At 43.0% G+C, this 15,694-nt stretch overlaps 1 protein-coding gene across 5 annotated transcripts; it reads left to right on the top strand.

The window, feature by feature from the left end:
• The first annotated feature begins 5,478 nt into the window (after nucleotides 1-5,478).
• On the top strand, nucleotides 5,479-15,188 carry LOC120389265 (zinc finger and BTB domain-containing protein 8A-like). 5 transcript variants are annotated; one of them, XM_039511714.1, is made up of 5 exons: nucleotides 5,479-5,733; nucleotides 5,880-5,993; nucleotides 7,080-8,069; nucleotides 10,364-10,479; nucleotides 14,132-15,188. In XM_039511714.1, the coding sequence occupies exons 1-5, from the start codon at nucleotides 5,517-5,519 to the stop codon at nucleotides 14,456-14,458; spliced, it is 1,764 nt and encodes a 587-aa protein (XP_039367648.1). In that variant the 5' UTR covers nucleotides 5,479-5,516; the 3' UTR covers nucleotides 14,459-15,188. The 5 variants fall into 5 exon arrangements, with proteins under 5 accessions (XP_039367648.1, XP_039367647.1, XP_039367649.1 ...); XM_039511713.1 differs by having other exon boundaries at nucleotides 5,481-5,733; nucleotides 10,364-10,533; nucleotides 14,132-15,187; XM_039511716.1 differs by having other exon boundaries at nucleotides 5,502-5,733; nucleotides 10,364-10,624; nucleotides 14,132-14,256.
• Nucleotides 15,189-15,694: the final 506 nt, after the last annotated feature.

Below are 15,694 nucleotides of genomic sequence, written 5' to 3'. Positions count from 1 at the left end.
AGTTTACAGGAATAATATACACAAGGATGGAGTTGGTTATGTGGGCCTGCATTTTGCAAAAGTACAGCCCTGATTGCGAAGTTTGAGGTATCTGCTTCCACAGTAAAAGGTTTGGCAGAGTCTGAACACACAAGAACAGGAGCTGAAGTGAAACCTTTATTTAGCTGATTGAGGGCTGATCATATCTCTGCCAACCAGACAAAACAAAACCGTTTTTGGAGGAGTGCAGTTACCACTGATGCTAGCTGGGAGAAGCCTTTCATGAAGTACCAACAAAAATTGGCAAATCCAAGAAATTGCTAAACTTCCTTGACATCCTTTTGGGGCATTCCACATACTGATGGCAGACACTTTCCATGGGTCCATTGTTGGGCTCCCTGGAGAAATTATGTAACTGAGGAACTTGTTAGTGTCCTTGTCAAATTCACATTTCTTCAGTTTGGCATAGAAGTCATTCTGGTGAAGTCTGAAAAGGACAAGGCAAATGTGTTGCTCATGTAGCTTCTGGTGTTTGGAGAAGAGAAGAATATAATCTAAACAGAGAACAAAATCGAACCAGCACATCCCAGAAAATTTTGTTCACAAAATGCTGAAATGTAGCCAGAAAGTTACACAGCCCAAATGGCATATCTAAGTACTCAAAATGTCCATATTAAGCGTGGAATGCTGTCTTCCATCTAGCATTGGCCGCTAAGCACCAGAATTCCACAGCAAACCTGATGACTGGCCTATTCACCTGGCATAGGTTCTGAAGCATGCTCTCCGAAGAGTAGGGACAATACAGGTCATCGAAAACAATCACCAGGGCTCGGATAAATTCCTCAAGTTGCTTCAGCAGGGTGCTGGAAGTCTCCAGGAGCGGGCTGATGCCGAAGCCAGGGCCTCCCTGATTAACAGGGTGATAAGCCCGACTCATACCTGGTCAGTGGGAAATGACAGCGGTCATAGCATGAACAGGAGCCAGCATCAACTCAGGAAGCTTCAAAAATTCACGTGGTCACCAGCAGAAATCTTTGGTTCACAAGGCACCTGGGCCCTAGTTAGGAAGATCTGTGCCTGCATGGCCATGATCTTGGTCTGCAACTTCTGCAAGGTGTCCATTACCTCTGTCAGGAAGAGGGAGGCCCTAATGGGGTTCAACCTCATAGCCAAGCCCAGTCTTTGGTCTTTCTCTCTTGGGCTTCTCAAACTCTCAAGGACACAGCTAGGACATGGGTGGTCAGGCCTAATAGTCAGAGACATGGGGGAAGCTAGTCTGGAGTTTAGAGCAAAGCTGAGCTGGAGTCAAGAATTGGGGCCATGGGACATGTGGGTGCAGAGTTGAAAGCAGAGCATCAGAAATGCCAAATGCCTGAGCCAATGGGTGAGCTGGAGACTTGATCAGGAAGCAAAGCTAGGGGTCAGAACCACAGGTGTCAAGGATGAAGGGTAGGGGCTGAACTGGGCACAAGAGCAGGTGAGGCAGCAGCAGGCACAGGAAGCATGACCAACCACAGCTGCAGGCAGGGAATGCATTGAGCAGCCATTGATCTCTGGCTGTCACTGAGTTCAACAATAGGTAAGTCTGCCCCTCCATCAATCTATCAATCAGGCAGCCCCGTCAGGATCAGCTGTGTCTAGTATGTTACTAAGAGACTGCCACAACTGCAGCTGGCTCCCTAATACTAACTCCTACACCCACTCCAATTGGGTTTCTGTCCTCTTCACTCAAACTGCTTTCACCAATGTCTCCATTGACCTCTTCTTGAGTAATTCTCCATGACACTATTCCATCTTGTTTCAACTCGATCTTTTCCACTCCCTTTTGATACTGTTATTCGCTTCCTTCTCATGGACATTCTATCCTCCCCTGGTTTTCTTCCTACTTTTTGAGCAATCCCTCAGCATCTGTTTCAGAAGATCCTCTTCCTTCCCCCTACCGCCCTCTATGGAGGACCCCCACGGCTTTGTCCTGAGCCCCCTCTTCTTTTTCACCTACACCTTGTCATTGGGAGACCTCATTTGTTCTTCTGTATGCTGTTCTAGTGTGGAGAAATAGACTCTTCTTCCTCTGTTCAATCTCTCATCACTCACTGGCATTTCATTGTAGATGGCCTGCACTCCTTTCAAACTTCATTGCCAAAACTGAATTCTAAACCTTTTCTCCACCCCCACCTCACCTCACCCCCATCTCCATTCCTGAGCAACACCTCAGTTCTTCCTGTCACCTAATCTGCAATCTCCAGGTCATCTTTGATTTTTCCCCCCCACCCCCAAGTCTTTCTCCCTGCACATACAGTCCATAGCCAAGTCTGTCACTAAAACTCTGTCTTTCCTATCTCAGCAGCCAAATCACTTGTTTATTCCCTAGAATTTGAAGAAAAGATTAAGGGAAAATGAACACCAACCACAGGAGGAACTAGAGACAGTGAGCCTCCCTCTGACTTGTTAAAAGTGTATCCTACATAAAGAGTGAGAAGTATAGACATCAATGCAATGAATGCTGATTTAGTAGGTTAATGGACACTTTCTACATAATGCTCAGTGGAAAAAATTGGTAGATACCAATGGCAAGACTACAAACCTACTGTTTTCTCACATACATCCCATTGTTCTCTATATACCCTATCACTTTTTTATAATGGCTAGACCCATACCATGTTTCAGGGCATGCCCCAATTGCTACATGATTAGTTAGGAAGAAGCTTCAGCTTTGAGCAATTTATTTCATAATTGTTCACTACAGGGTTTCTTGCTCCACCCTCTGAAGCATTTGGTGATACTGCTCACTTTGAGTGTCTAGACAGATTATGTATTGGCGAGAGTCTGTATGTTAATTCCTATTTTCCTCTGTTTCCCTATTTCTCCACATCTCTCTCCTATCTTGGCATATTAAATCTATAACAGTCTCAACATCTGAAGATCTTCTAGTATGCAGATCTCAGCTTCATTGTTTCCAGGGCACCACTTACAAAATATGTTAGAAAGCAAATGCAGAATAGAGCCTTCATTATGATTTTTTTCACCTAGCCTCAGAAGAGATGTTTTGTTCTTGATTTTTCTTATCAACAAGAAACTGTCATCATTCTAAGTAATTAACATACTTTGGATTTACACAACCTTTCAACTGAATGTTTCAGGAATTGTTATGTAACTACCATCCTTGGATTCCAGTCAGATTAATAGTTCCACAAAGGGTAACTTACTTAAATTGACTTTTAAAAATGAGTTGTAAAAAACAAAACCTGACACTAACTGAATAGAGTGATATGCTGAATTCCTTACATACTAAGGATAAGAGGAATGTTCAAAGTTATTTTGAATGTATTAGCTGCCCAGAAGCTGCATATTATTATTCCTTCTCCTCTACAATGTATTATATTATACCTGCTATCTAAGGTCACTGAACGAGAGGACTTTTCCAGACTGGGAGAAAATGGTGCTTTTTCAATCTAGTTAGCTCAATCAAGCTATTGAAAACCTCACTTAATACTGTTTTCCCTTTTCACTGAGCAGTTAGCCAAAATTCAGGGACTTGCAGAGTTGTTTTAGAATGAGAAATTGGTAACATGAGCCAGATACAAGTCTTAGTGTATTATTATTTTTGCAAAAAAGGTACATAATGTCTTGTTTCCCTGAACACACTAACAAACCACAGCAGGCAGTTTCTTTTCTCAGAAATCCCCAAGTCTGCTATTCCAGTGAGTACTGTCCCCAAGAAACCATGTCCCTTTGCTTCCATTCAGGGTCCTACTTGCAACTCCTTGTCCTGTCTGGCTTTTTGTCTCCAACACACACTACATGCAGCTGATATCCTCACCTAGATCCTGCATTTGCAATCAGGGTTAGCACTCTATACAAATTAGCTCCAAATCTTGTAGCTATTCTTACTACATAAAGTTGCTTGATTGTCCCATCCTCCTTTTGAGCTTGAAAATGCTTGGCACACCCATTAGCTTCAGGGAGGTCTGAGATGGTCTATGGACCCAAGACTCCTCCACAGGTAGCCATTAACCTTTCAGCATAATATGAATATAGGTTTTAATATTTAGGCTCTATCTTGACCTGCAAAAATCACTATAAAGGTGTTAGACTGTATCTATGTTGGTATTAAGTGGGATTTTAAATTGATTTAAACTTGCTCAATTAAGATAACTTAATTTGGGGAGGGGGTTACCTTTTTCTCCTAATCCAGACAAGGCCACATATAAGCATCAGAGAAGTTAAGTGATGGACTGTGGGGTTTATTTAATATGTGTAATGAGTTTGAAGACTACATGGGGGTACAACAAAATAAGGTAACTAAAACCATGTGGCTTCAGTGGATAATGGGGTCAGACAACAGTAACACATTGCATGATTTTGTTCTACATACAGTAGGAGGCAGAAGTGTGATTTCTGACCATTTTAAAAAGAACTGTAAATTATACATCCAGTGCCCAAATAGTTTATTGTGTGTGTCTTTCATTGTTTATAAACAAAATGATCTAAAAGACAGTTGTCAGGACAGTACTTAAATACTTTTCAAACAAACTATAACAGATTATAGGGATTCCAGCTGAGATGAAGCATTAAAAAGGGAATCAGGTGTCAATTTCTTAATGTATATAGAATATCTCAGGAATGATCAAGGAAGATGGGCAGAGAACTACTACTACTACAGGAACACTACAAAAGAAGGGCCACATGATCGGAGTACCCATTTGCTAAACCAAAATTATGGACAGAATGAAAATGACCTTTTTATAATTCTAGCAAGAAGTGTACAGCTGTGAACCTGAAACTTCCAAATCTCATCTACTAAATTGTGTTTCAATACAATCTCTTCCCTCCCCCTTAAGAATTCCCTCCATTAAGAATTTTAGGTCATTATTTTATACACTGAATGCATGCCAATTGTCCATACTTATGCCAGAACTAATTGTTATGTTAATAAGCAGAGGCTTTTATACCATATTACTTGTCTAAGAACTGTTTCCAGTATTTTTTTTTAAAGAAAAGAAATACTCAAAAATCAAACTAGCACTATCTTTTACTAGGCAAATAGTGATGCATGAAATACAAAGTAAGAAGGCTTAGCCTTACATCAAGTACTTTTTTTACTTTTTTTTTTTAAATCGGGGATAAGATGGGGGCAGGGAGCCCTTTATGAGCCAGGAAGAACCCTGTAAGGGAGTGGGAGGACAAAGACACAAACCACATAAAGTCCATCTCAATCCATCTTGTTCCACTAAAAATACAAATACTGAAAGGGGGTTGACAGCAGCCTTCCGTCATGATCTTGTTAGCTGATGAATAGGGGACACCCCACCAATAGGGTGACCAGAAAACAAATGTGAAAAATCGGGGAGGGGGGTCTAATAGGAGCCTATAAGAAAAAGACTTAAAAATCGGGACTGTCCCTATAAAATTGGGACATCTGGTCACCCTACCCACCAATACCTTGACTTGACAATTAAGGCTGCAGCTAAATGCTTTTGGGAGGAAGAGGGAGAAGCGACCTCCTACTTCCTCTTTAGTTCTGCTACTAGTTTCACATGCCTCGCGTTGAATGTAAGGCTTCCTCCTTTACAAAAATGAGAACTAGAAAAACCTGTATTCAACCCGTACACTCTCCCAACCCAAGAAACCCCTGGATATTTGAAATTTTCACACTGCTAAACAATGACCGTGCTCAGTTTATTGCGGGCAACAGTGAACTAGGCTTCTTGGGGAGATTGCGGGTGCGAGGCGAGGAAAACAGCGCAGAGCAAGGTGAGCTCAACCTGAGCAAACAGCGGAAGCTGCTGGGTTGTGCCTGCTACAATCGGTGCGTTGCCCCTTTAATTGTGTCCTCAGCCCTCGGGCGTCTCTGACCAGCGCCCACGTCAGCAAATACCTTTTGTTTCTGTCGCGTTCAGCCTTGCGTGGGGGACCCGCAAACTGCGTTAAAGTGACAAAGAGCCTCAGCCTAGAGTCCGGGGAATCGCAAACCGACCTCCGGCTCCTCCCCGGCTCCGCAGCAGCAGCCGCCGGTAAGTGGCGGCTCCGCAGCCGGGCGGAGCGGGCGTTGGGGGCTGAAATGGCCCCGGCCCGGACCGAGCCGAAGGCCGGGACAGCGGCTGGCTCTGCGGACCCGAAGCGGGCTGGGGTCCGGACCCAGCCGCTCCCCGGAGCCGAGCTTCAGCCCCGAGCGAGCCGCGCTCGCAGGGAGACCTAAGCGGGCGCCATTTGTAGCCCGGGCGCTGCTGGAACGGGCCGGGGATGGCAACAAAGGGCTGGTGGGAAGCGGGAGCTCGGCGGGGCGAGGCCGCTGCCAAGGGGGAAGGAGACGCGCGTGTGAAATGCAGGAAGCTGGAGCCCAGGCAGGGGCTGCTCGGGCCACGGTGGGCGGCGGGTCCCGGGCGGAGCCGCCCAAGGGAGGCTGCTGGCAGCGGAGCTGGAGCTCCGGGATGGGGCAGCCCCCTCCCAAGCCGCCTGGCGCGGGGGCCTGATCCCGGGCACTGAGGCTTCGCCCACTTAGGAGACAGCCGGGCGACAGCGCCTGCCTTGAGCTGGGATTTCTCGTATCGGGAGCCCGCCCGCACCAACCACTGAGCGGGCGTCTCTCGCGCCCTCGGGCATCCCTGGCTCCCAGTGCTCCGGGGGCCACAGCAGACTCGGTGTAAGGGTGATTGACAGCGTCCTCCGCCAATGCCGTCGTGTGTCCGCCGAGATTTGTGCAGGATGCACTGGCTTCCCTCCGCGGCCCTGGTCTTTCTGCGCATTGGCTGCAATGGTGGAGAACGGTAGCCCGGTGACCTTATCTCAGGCAGGAACGCTATTGAACCGTAACCCTCATATCTGTTAAAAGGATGGGGGTTCTTTCCCGCTGCTGAATCGGTAACGGGCTTTTGAAAGGTTTCATTGAGTTTTGCTCAGTTTGAGGATATAAATGCACTGAGCTGGAGCATCCAACTGAGGCATCTCATCTGCTCTATCAAAATAGTCTCGCTTCTCTCTCCCTCATGCTAACGCGGGCTGATCCCTTGGAGCCTTTTAGTAAAGAAAAGTTTTTGAAATTGTTCAGCAACTTTGGTTTACATGTAGCAGCTCAAGATTGTAATTATTCTTTATTGTAGAGCAACGCTTCCTGTTACCCTTTTTTGGAATGGAGATATCTTCCCATCAATTTCATCTCCTTCAGCAACTAAATGAGCAGCGCAAGCAAGACTTATTCTGTGACTGCAGTATCCTGGTTGAGGGGAAAGTCTTCAAAGCACATCGAAATGTGCTGTTTGCCAGTAGTGGTTATTTCAAAATGCTCCTTTCCCAAAGCTCAAAAGAGACTAGTCAGCCAACCACAGCTACTTTTGAGGTCTTCTCTCCTGATACCTTCACAGTTATTCTGGACTTTGTATATTCAGGAAAACTGTCTCTCACTGGTCAAAATGTGATCGAAGTAATGTCAGCTGCTAGTTATCTGCAGATGACAGATATTCTTAGTGTATGTAAGACATTCATTCAATCCTCACTGGAGATTAATGAAAAAGAGAAGGATCACTACTTCACCCTTTCAGCCAAAAGGGTCAACAGTAGATTTGACCGTCCACCTTTTTATAGGTCAAGAAGGAAAGTTAAAAGCAACCCCATCCGTTCTCACGTAATTCCAGATCAAAAGGCAGGCATGGTGAATGAAAATTCCTGGACCAATAACAGGAACCACTCCTCTTCACAAATGAATGTCCAACAGCAAGAAACACAATTATTCAAAAGAGGCCAAAAGCTTGGTTCAGTGAAAAAGCGCCAAAGGCGTCTAGGACTGTCACAGTCCCTTGACTTTCTGAAACATAAATCAAACAAACCTGATGAGGCCAGGGGAAGTTGCAGTGCTTCAGAGACTAACCACGTTTCCCAATCCAAAGAGCAAATTCAGTTTGACACAGAGAATAACACTGCTCATACTGGGTACCGATGTGATCAAGAATCAAAGGTGATACCAAAGAAATGGTCTGTTGCTCAACTGGAACAAGAACTTTCAAGAACTTCCCCTGTGTATATGGATTTAAAAGCAGATGAACTGTATACCTCTATGCCCACTATTCTAGGTGTAATGGGTGGTTGGAATGAAGGTAAGAGAAGATATAAGTTTATAAGGTGTTTGTCTTCAGACTTTTCTCAGGGTTCTCTTGGAAAAGATTCTGGCTGTCTGCAAAACCTTGGGAAAGACAGTTGTGTGTATATGCCCAAACTTTAAGCTTCATTACACTTTCTTAATTCAATATAACACCTAAGGAATAAGGAGAGAGAAGCAATAGAGTCTAGTGGGTGGGCATCTAGACTCTGAGCCAGAAGACTTGAGCTAGATCCTCAGCTGGTGTGACTTCAATGGAGCTATGAGACATTTTACACCAGGCTGAGGATCTGAGCTCTAGTTTCTACTCCTGGTTCTACCACTGATCTGCTGACACACCTCAGGTAAATTACTTCATCTCTCTGTCCTTCCCCTCTTTCCACCCCCCCCCCCCACTTTATCTGTCTTGTTTATTTAGATAATTCCTGCCCCAAAGAGCTTGCAGTCTTTCATGCTAATGTACCTATAGAACAATGGAGTCCCATCCTCGGTACCACTAGGTGCTACAGTAATAGCTTGTGCATTTAAGTTATTAGACCTAGATCCTTCATATACTTACACATGAGTAATCTTATTGACTTCAGTGATACTGTTCAGGTGCATAAGTGTTTGCAGGATTGGGTTCAAGGAGGTTTACTGTATGCAAGCAACAGTAGAGATAAGTACAGTATAAGAAAGCAATCAGTGAGCCCAAAGAAATTAACAGAAATTTGCACTAAGCTAGAATTGCATTATTGATGATCCACGCTCTGCCAAATGAAATGTTTACTATTAAACATTTGAAATCTATATTCATTCATATTGCATATATTTAAGAAATTTTGCAATTCACAGTAACTTATGCTTTTCAATAATTCTGACAGCAAAAGCTACTGAAACCGTTGAAGGTTCAGAAGTGTTCCTCAAGGAGTTACACTGCAGAAAATGTCTTAAACATTAGTAAAATAAGGAGTACCCAATGGAAGAGGGAAGAGAAGAGTTCTGTATATTCATGTGTACAATACTGAAAATATTCACAGATTTTAAGGGGAAACAAAACAAGTTTGTTTAAAAAACAACAATGGGGTCCTTATGACTAAAAGTCCATATTAACTGCTGTGTCTGTAAGATGGCTGTGACAGGCTTAAATCTGCTTAGATCTGAGTCACAGCTGTGCCTAAAGGAAATTTAGAAAATGGCTTAGTATAGTTTAGTAATAGCATGGTGCACCATCACAAGTAAGAACCAGACTGGATTCTTGGGTTTAGCCTTTTCCTGAATTGGCATGGATTGCCATTACTCCAAGTGAGAAGCACCACATTAGCCATTTAGCTGCTTCTGTCTTAAATGTCAGGCAGATCCCCCTCTCCATGTGAGGCAGAGAGGGAATTGAATGCGAGTCTCCCACATCTCAAGAGAGCTCTTGCCACTGGGGTAAAAGTTATGATAATCTTTCCTCCCACCCCCAGGAACTATTTGGTGAATTTATGTCAAATATGTTGTTAATTTCAGGTTGACTGAAACTACATTTTTTTGACAAACTACTCATCTGAAAAAAATTCAGTAAGTTCTAACTGGTACCAGCCTACTTACTACCTGAGGGATTGCCTCTCTCTCCCTGCCATACTGCAACTGCTGTGATCATCAGAGGCGCTTTAGCTACACCGCTCCCCCCCTTATAAAAAGGAAGAAATGTGTTCTCTGTGAGGGTGCAGACTTAACTTGCTTCCCCACACTTGGTCCAAAATAGTCTGAATTTGATGACGTTCTGGATATACTGCAAAAGACCTCTGTTTAAGGGGATGTTTGGAAAGGCTTAGAATATGCTTTCTTGAGGAACAGGTGGCTGGCAGAATTCTGTGGAATTTATTTTAATGCTGCTGAGATCTAATTTGTATTTTTTCTATAAATTACATTAAGGCACCTTGAGTCTTGGAATTATGTCTTTATTTCAAATTAAACAAATATTCATCTGGTTTCCAAAACATTACCTGAAGCAAGAATCCAATATGCAAGCATCTGAAAACCTATGCATGTTAAGGCACCTTCTGTATAGATGTAAATAACCTAGTTTAGGGGTAGTCTATCTAGGACAGAATCCACTATCTAAATCAGTTCACCAAGTATGAGACTTTTTATTAAGTTGGAAAACTTATGAACTGGGAGAGGAGAGAAGGAGGGTTGCGGTTGGGGTTTGGGTTCTTTTCTCTCAAGTGACAGATTATAGGAAAAGCTAACTTTGCTTCAATTAATCTGTGTCTAAGGAAGAGGCTATTGATGTTTACCTAACAAATAGGATTTTCTCTGTAACAGATGATCTACCTAAGATGAGATTCAAGTGCCCCTTCTGCACCCATACAGTGAAACGGAGAGCAGACATGAAGCGGCATCTTCGATGTCACACAGGGGAACGACCTTATCCGTGTGAGGCATGTGGGAAAAAATTCACAAGATTAGAGCACCTACGTAGCCATTTCCAAACAGTATGTCATTTGCCTAAAGACTGGTTTTCTCAAAAAATGAAATTTATGTTGGCAACAGCAGTTTATTATCCAGAACCAGCCCCAGAGATAGGTATATCTCCATATTTATTTATCTCATGGAACTGGAAGGGACCCTGAAAGGTCATTGAGCAGGCTGCCCAGAGGGGGGGGGCAAGTGGGGCAATTTGCCCCACACCCCGGGCCCTGCAGGGGCCCCCAAGAGAATGCTCTGGCCCTGGCCTCGCCTCCCCCTGCGCCTCAGCGTGCTGCGTACAGGAGCAGCCCTGGACAAAGCTAAAGCGGCATTGCTCGGGCGTGGCCTGAGCTCTGCCCCGCTCAGAGTCGCATGGTAAGGGGGTGGGGCTGCGAGCTCTGGGGCCCTGATGGAGTTACGCCACTGCAGCGCTGTCCAGGGCTGCTCCTGGACGTGGCACGCTGAGGCTTCAGGAAAGGGGAGAGGCGGGGGTAAGCAGCATGGTGGGGGGGGTAAGGGGCAGGGAGTCCCAGGGACAGTCAGAACACAGGGAGGGGGTAGAGGTTCTGGGGGGTGGTCAGGAGACAGGGAACAGGGGTTGGATTGTGGGCATTCCGGGGGTCTGTCAGGACTCAGCAAGGGGGGGGCATAGGGGTCGTGGCAGTCAGGGGACAGGGAATGGGGGAGTTAGTGGGGGGTGGGGTCCTGGGGTGGGGGGTGGGAAAGGGGTCTTGGGGGGGCAGTGAGAGGACAAGGAGGATGGGTCAGGGATTCTGAGAAGGGCAGTCAGGGGGCAGGAAGTGGGTGGGGGTTGGATAGGGGGCAGGGCCAGGCTGTTTGGGGAGACACAGCCTTCCCTAGCCTAAAGCTCATTCAGCAGTTTGAGGCTTGCAGACAGCTATTAAACACAAAGAGCCAAGCTGTTATCTTTTCCATGGGGGAGGGATCACATGAGAAGAGCAATATCCTACACCACCTACCTCCTTCCCAACCCTACTAAGGGAGACCCCCCTTCCTCTGCATTCCCCGAGGCTCCAGAGGGGTTAATTCAGTGGTTCTCAAACTTTTGTACTGGTGACCCCTTTCACATAGCAAATCTGAGTGTGACCCCCCATTATAAATTAAAAACACCTTTTTATATATTTAACACTATTATAAATGCTGGAGGCAAAGCAGGGTTTGAGATGGAGGCTGACAGCTCGCAACCCCCAATAAGAACCTCATGACCCCCTGAGGGGTCCTGACCCCCAGTTTGAGAACCCCTGGATTAATTTAATTTTAGCACCCTGTGTCCATTCACATGCATGTGCTATTTTGAGGGTTTCAGTTTTCACAACATAGGCTCATCCCAGATTCTGGAACATGCTCAAATGCTCAGTTTGTGGAGTATGTACATAAGCTATACTAAAGACAAATCCACAGTAACCGTCTCCAGTTTGTGAGGGACCCCATGGAGCCAGTCTCTAGGAAACAGATACATTCATGGAGCTTAAGTCCATTAATGGCTGTTAGCCAGGATGGGTAAGAAATGGTGTCCCTAGCCTCTGTTTGTCAGAGGGTGGAGATGGATGGCAGGAGAGAGATCACTTGATCATTATGTGTTAGGTTCGCTCCCTCTGGGGCACTTGGCATTGGCCACTGTCAGTAGACAGGATACTGGGCTGTACGGACCTTCCGTCTGACCCAGTATGGCTGTTCTTATGTTTTAAGCTAAAATAACCCAAAGTTATGGAGACAGATGAGTCAAGGAAGCCAGCAGAGTATCAGAAACTTGGAAAAATCTCTGACTGGATGGACTCAGGTGTTTGATCACCAGCAGAGGTGGTTTAAAAGTTTTGGATTTTTTTTTTTTAAAAGCAGAATTTTTTATTGTTTCTTTAAATAAACACAGCAAGCAGCAAATATTTGGCCACACTTCTGAAACCCCAAACCATGTTCGGTTTGGCAGACTAATTTCAGCTTTTCAATTAAAAAAAAAACAAATTTTGAAGGAAAGCAAACATTGTCTGATTTTTTTTCTGCTTTTTAAAAACCTAGTTTTTGATTCAAAAAAAGTTGATGGAAAATATTTGTCCAACCCTTTTAGTGAGCTTTAGTGCCTTTTAGCACTAGCTGATGCTGAGAACCAGTGATACCTTGTAAAGGTGACTTGAAAAGAAGTTCTCAAAAGTGCGTTTGTGCTGAGATGTGGAAGGTTTTTAAATGTTTATTTTTCCCAGGGCTTCCCTGGGAGAGGTGGGGCAAGTGGGGCAATTTGTTCTGGGCCCTGCAGGGGCCTGCCCTGAGAATATAGTATTCTATAGTATTGCAACTTTTTTTTTTAATGGAAGGGGCCCCTGAAATTGCTTTGCCCAAGGTCCCCTGAGTCCTCTGGGTGGCCCTATCATTGAGTCCAGGCCCCTGCCTTCACTAGCAGGATCAAGTACTGATTTTTGCCCCAGATCCTTAAGTGGCCCCCTCAAGGACTGAACTCATCATCCTAGGTTTAGCAGGCCAGTGCTCAAACTATTGAGCTATCCCTCCCACCTAGACAGGGCCCTGTATAAAATAGTTTAGCAGTCTCACCTGTCAGTTTAGGAACTAGACAAGTGTCTACATCACAACACTAACCATCAAATTTATCATTAAAATTAGCACCTTGGGTGGTAGCATAACCATGGCTTTTGTGGTATAGAGAGACCATAGAGACTGAACTTCTCTCTCTTGTCCCTAAATGTTAAGATGGATGAGGTCTTTTGGAACAGTGAAAAGAAACTTGCACGGTAGCTCCATATGCTGCACCTGTTATGTGCACAAATAGGACTTTGGTCTCAAACTTATGGACTTATTCTTCTGTGAAGACAAGTGTCTTTTACATGTAAAGTAATAGGATTTAGAAATAACTGTATAATATAACATTGTCTAAAAAACCTTAAGCAGCATTTAAAAGAAAGGGCCATATAAAATGCACAACAGGTACAATTTAGAAAAAAATGGTCTTCAAATGACAGATTGAGGTGTGGTGGAGAACAAAGTAGCCACAAATTAGTAGTAGATGCAAAAATTAGCTTTTAATCTACTTAAGAATTGGATAATGCAAGTGTAAATCAGCTTTGAAGTGTGAAATAATAGTGTGGCATTTCCATTACTTTTTTTAAAGTATCCCATCTTTATTTGTCTTGGTGCACAGATACACCATGCCTATGTGAATACCTGGAACCAGTTAGTAACTTGGTATCCAGTTTAAATAAAAAGATGGTTGTACCACAGAAGCAGAGCATTCTGTCCTACGTGTGCTTTGTGTTGCATAAACAGCTCTGGGTAGAAAAAAAGCTTTCCCCTTCTGATAAGCAGATACTTCATTTATTGTGCAGATGGAGTGTTCTAAAACTACAAAATGAAAATTAATCAAAGATATTTAACGATCCAGTGTACTTGTACTAGAGACTTTATTAAATAAATCGGTGCAGATCTGTTGGTTCTTGCTCTACAAGTCTCATGCTTATCCCCTTACTTATTTTTAGGGTGATCTAATGCATTTCTCAGTTCATAAATTACTGTAGATGTTTTCTCAAAGAAAAAAAATAAAAGCTATATTAACCCTTCTTTGGATGAAAGCTGATATTTTCCATTTTAAATCTCTAGATACACCAAGCTGGTAAACTAATCTGCAGAAAATGTAAGAATCATGTCACCGACCTAACAGGACACGTGGTTCAACAAGGAACAAGGCGCTACAGACTATGTAACGAATGTCTAGTTGAAGCAGGTATTGACAGAATTCATGATGACTTAGATGCAGAACATCCTCTTACTATCTCTCTAGGAGACAAAATTTCTGGGTGGCACTTGGATGATGAGCACAGATCAGATGTAGAGATGGAGGATGAACCTGATAAACTTGTCATCCAACAAGTTAATGATGATAGCACAGATGAGACTGAAGAAAAAGTGAAACCGAATCTTAGATAGTTGTATTTGGAGTGAAATCTACTAGTGCTTTTCTCATCACTGACTTACTAAGTCTTGCCATTTAAGAGAGAATGATCTACTTAATCATTAATAGATCTTTTAACAATACTGTATGGGAGCAAAATAAGGCCTACAATCTAATGTGCACATAGTTTAGGACATAGGAACTTCTTTCCAACTACATTTTTTTTGCTACAATGTAAAGATCCCTGAAAATTGGCCAGAAACAACTGAATATCTGGAGAGCTATTAAAATGACTTATTTTAGGGTAAACAAAAGACCATCTCAAAGTTCCTGTTTGAATGGAAGCATGAACCAGTTTTCCTTCCTTTATTTCAAAGCCTTTGTTAGAACAAAGTTGTTTAAGATGTTCAGTAATCTAAAATGTATCTCTTAATAGGTTTAATGTTCTGCCAGCTGCATCAAAGCAAGAACTACTGAATCAGTTACTATGAAAACACTTACTAAAGCCAGTAGTTAAAATAAATATTTTCTGTAAATACTGTATTTATCCTATATGTACACTTATAAAAACAACTTCATTTGATATTTGTAATAAAACTTACAAGTAATTAATCTGACTAATCTGTTACTAGTTACAAGAAGCATTTTAAAGAATATCTATATAGAGTAGGTTACTGAACAGAACAGCTACATTTGGATGGAATGAGTTTGCATCCTCAAATGAACAACATGATTCACACTATTGAGGCTTTTTAATTTAGACTACCTATAAACAGAGTTGCTTTGAAATAAGACTAATATTAGAAGTGCAATCTTTACAAAGGGTTTATATATATATATATATATATATATATATATATATATATATATATATATATATATATATATTTTAAACAAATGTGTTCAGGACTTGCATTAAACTGATAAAGGGGATTGGTTAGGCATGATGGAGAATTTCAGGCACCTATGATTTAGGAACACAAGTGCTATTTTCAATTGGACTTGTGACAAATCCTTCATGCATATTTGGAAGCATTTACTGTTTTCAGAGTAACAAAAAACACAGTATACTAAGTATAGTGACAAGTGAGACTGAGGGCTAAAACATACAAATTTAAAATACAAATTCATTTTAGAACTTTTTTTGTAAACAAATACAGATCACACTTCAAGAATTTGGATTTGACTACACAAGATGAATGGCAGTACAGAATTGAGCCCCTAGTCTATATTTGTGAGCTGTGTGAAAGGCAACTTTCCCTGTTCCTGGA

The sequence above is a fragment of the Mauremys reevesii genome, linkage group 23, assembly GCF_016161935.1.
Source record: "Mauremys reevesii isolate NIE-2019 linkage group 23, ASM1616193v1, whole genome shotgun sequence".
Lineage (NCBI taxonomy): Eukaryota > Metazoa > Chordata > Testudines > Geoemydidae > Mauremys > Mauremys reevesii.
Note: the sequence above shows the minus strand (reverse complement) of the source record. Positions and strands in the feature narration are given on the sequence as shown.

What these genes read in the sequence shown, in the direction of transcription:
- LOC120389265 (XM_039511713.1), top strand. Translation starts at nt 5,517, where the DNA reads ATGCCTCGCGTTGAATGTAAGGCTTCCTCCTTTACAAAAATGAGAACT. An exon ending in CTCCGCAGCAGCAGCCGCCG is followed by an intron (nt 5,994 to 7,079) that starts GTAAGTGGCGGC and finishes TCTTTATTGTAG; the next exon opens with AGCAACGCTTCCTGTTACCC. An exon ending in TACGTAGCCATTTCCAAACA is followed by an intron (nt 10,534 to 14,131) that starts GTATGTCATTTG and finishes TTAAATCTCTAG; the next exon opens with ATACACCAAGCTGGTAAACT.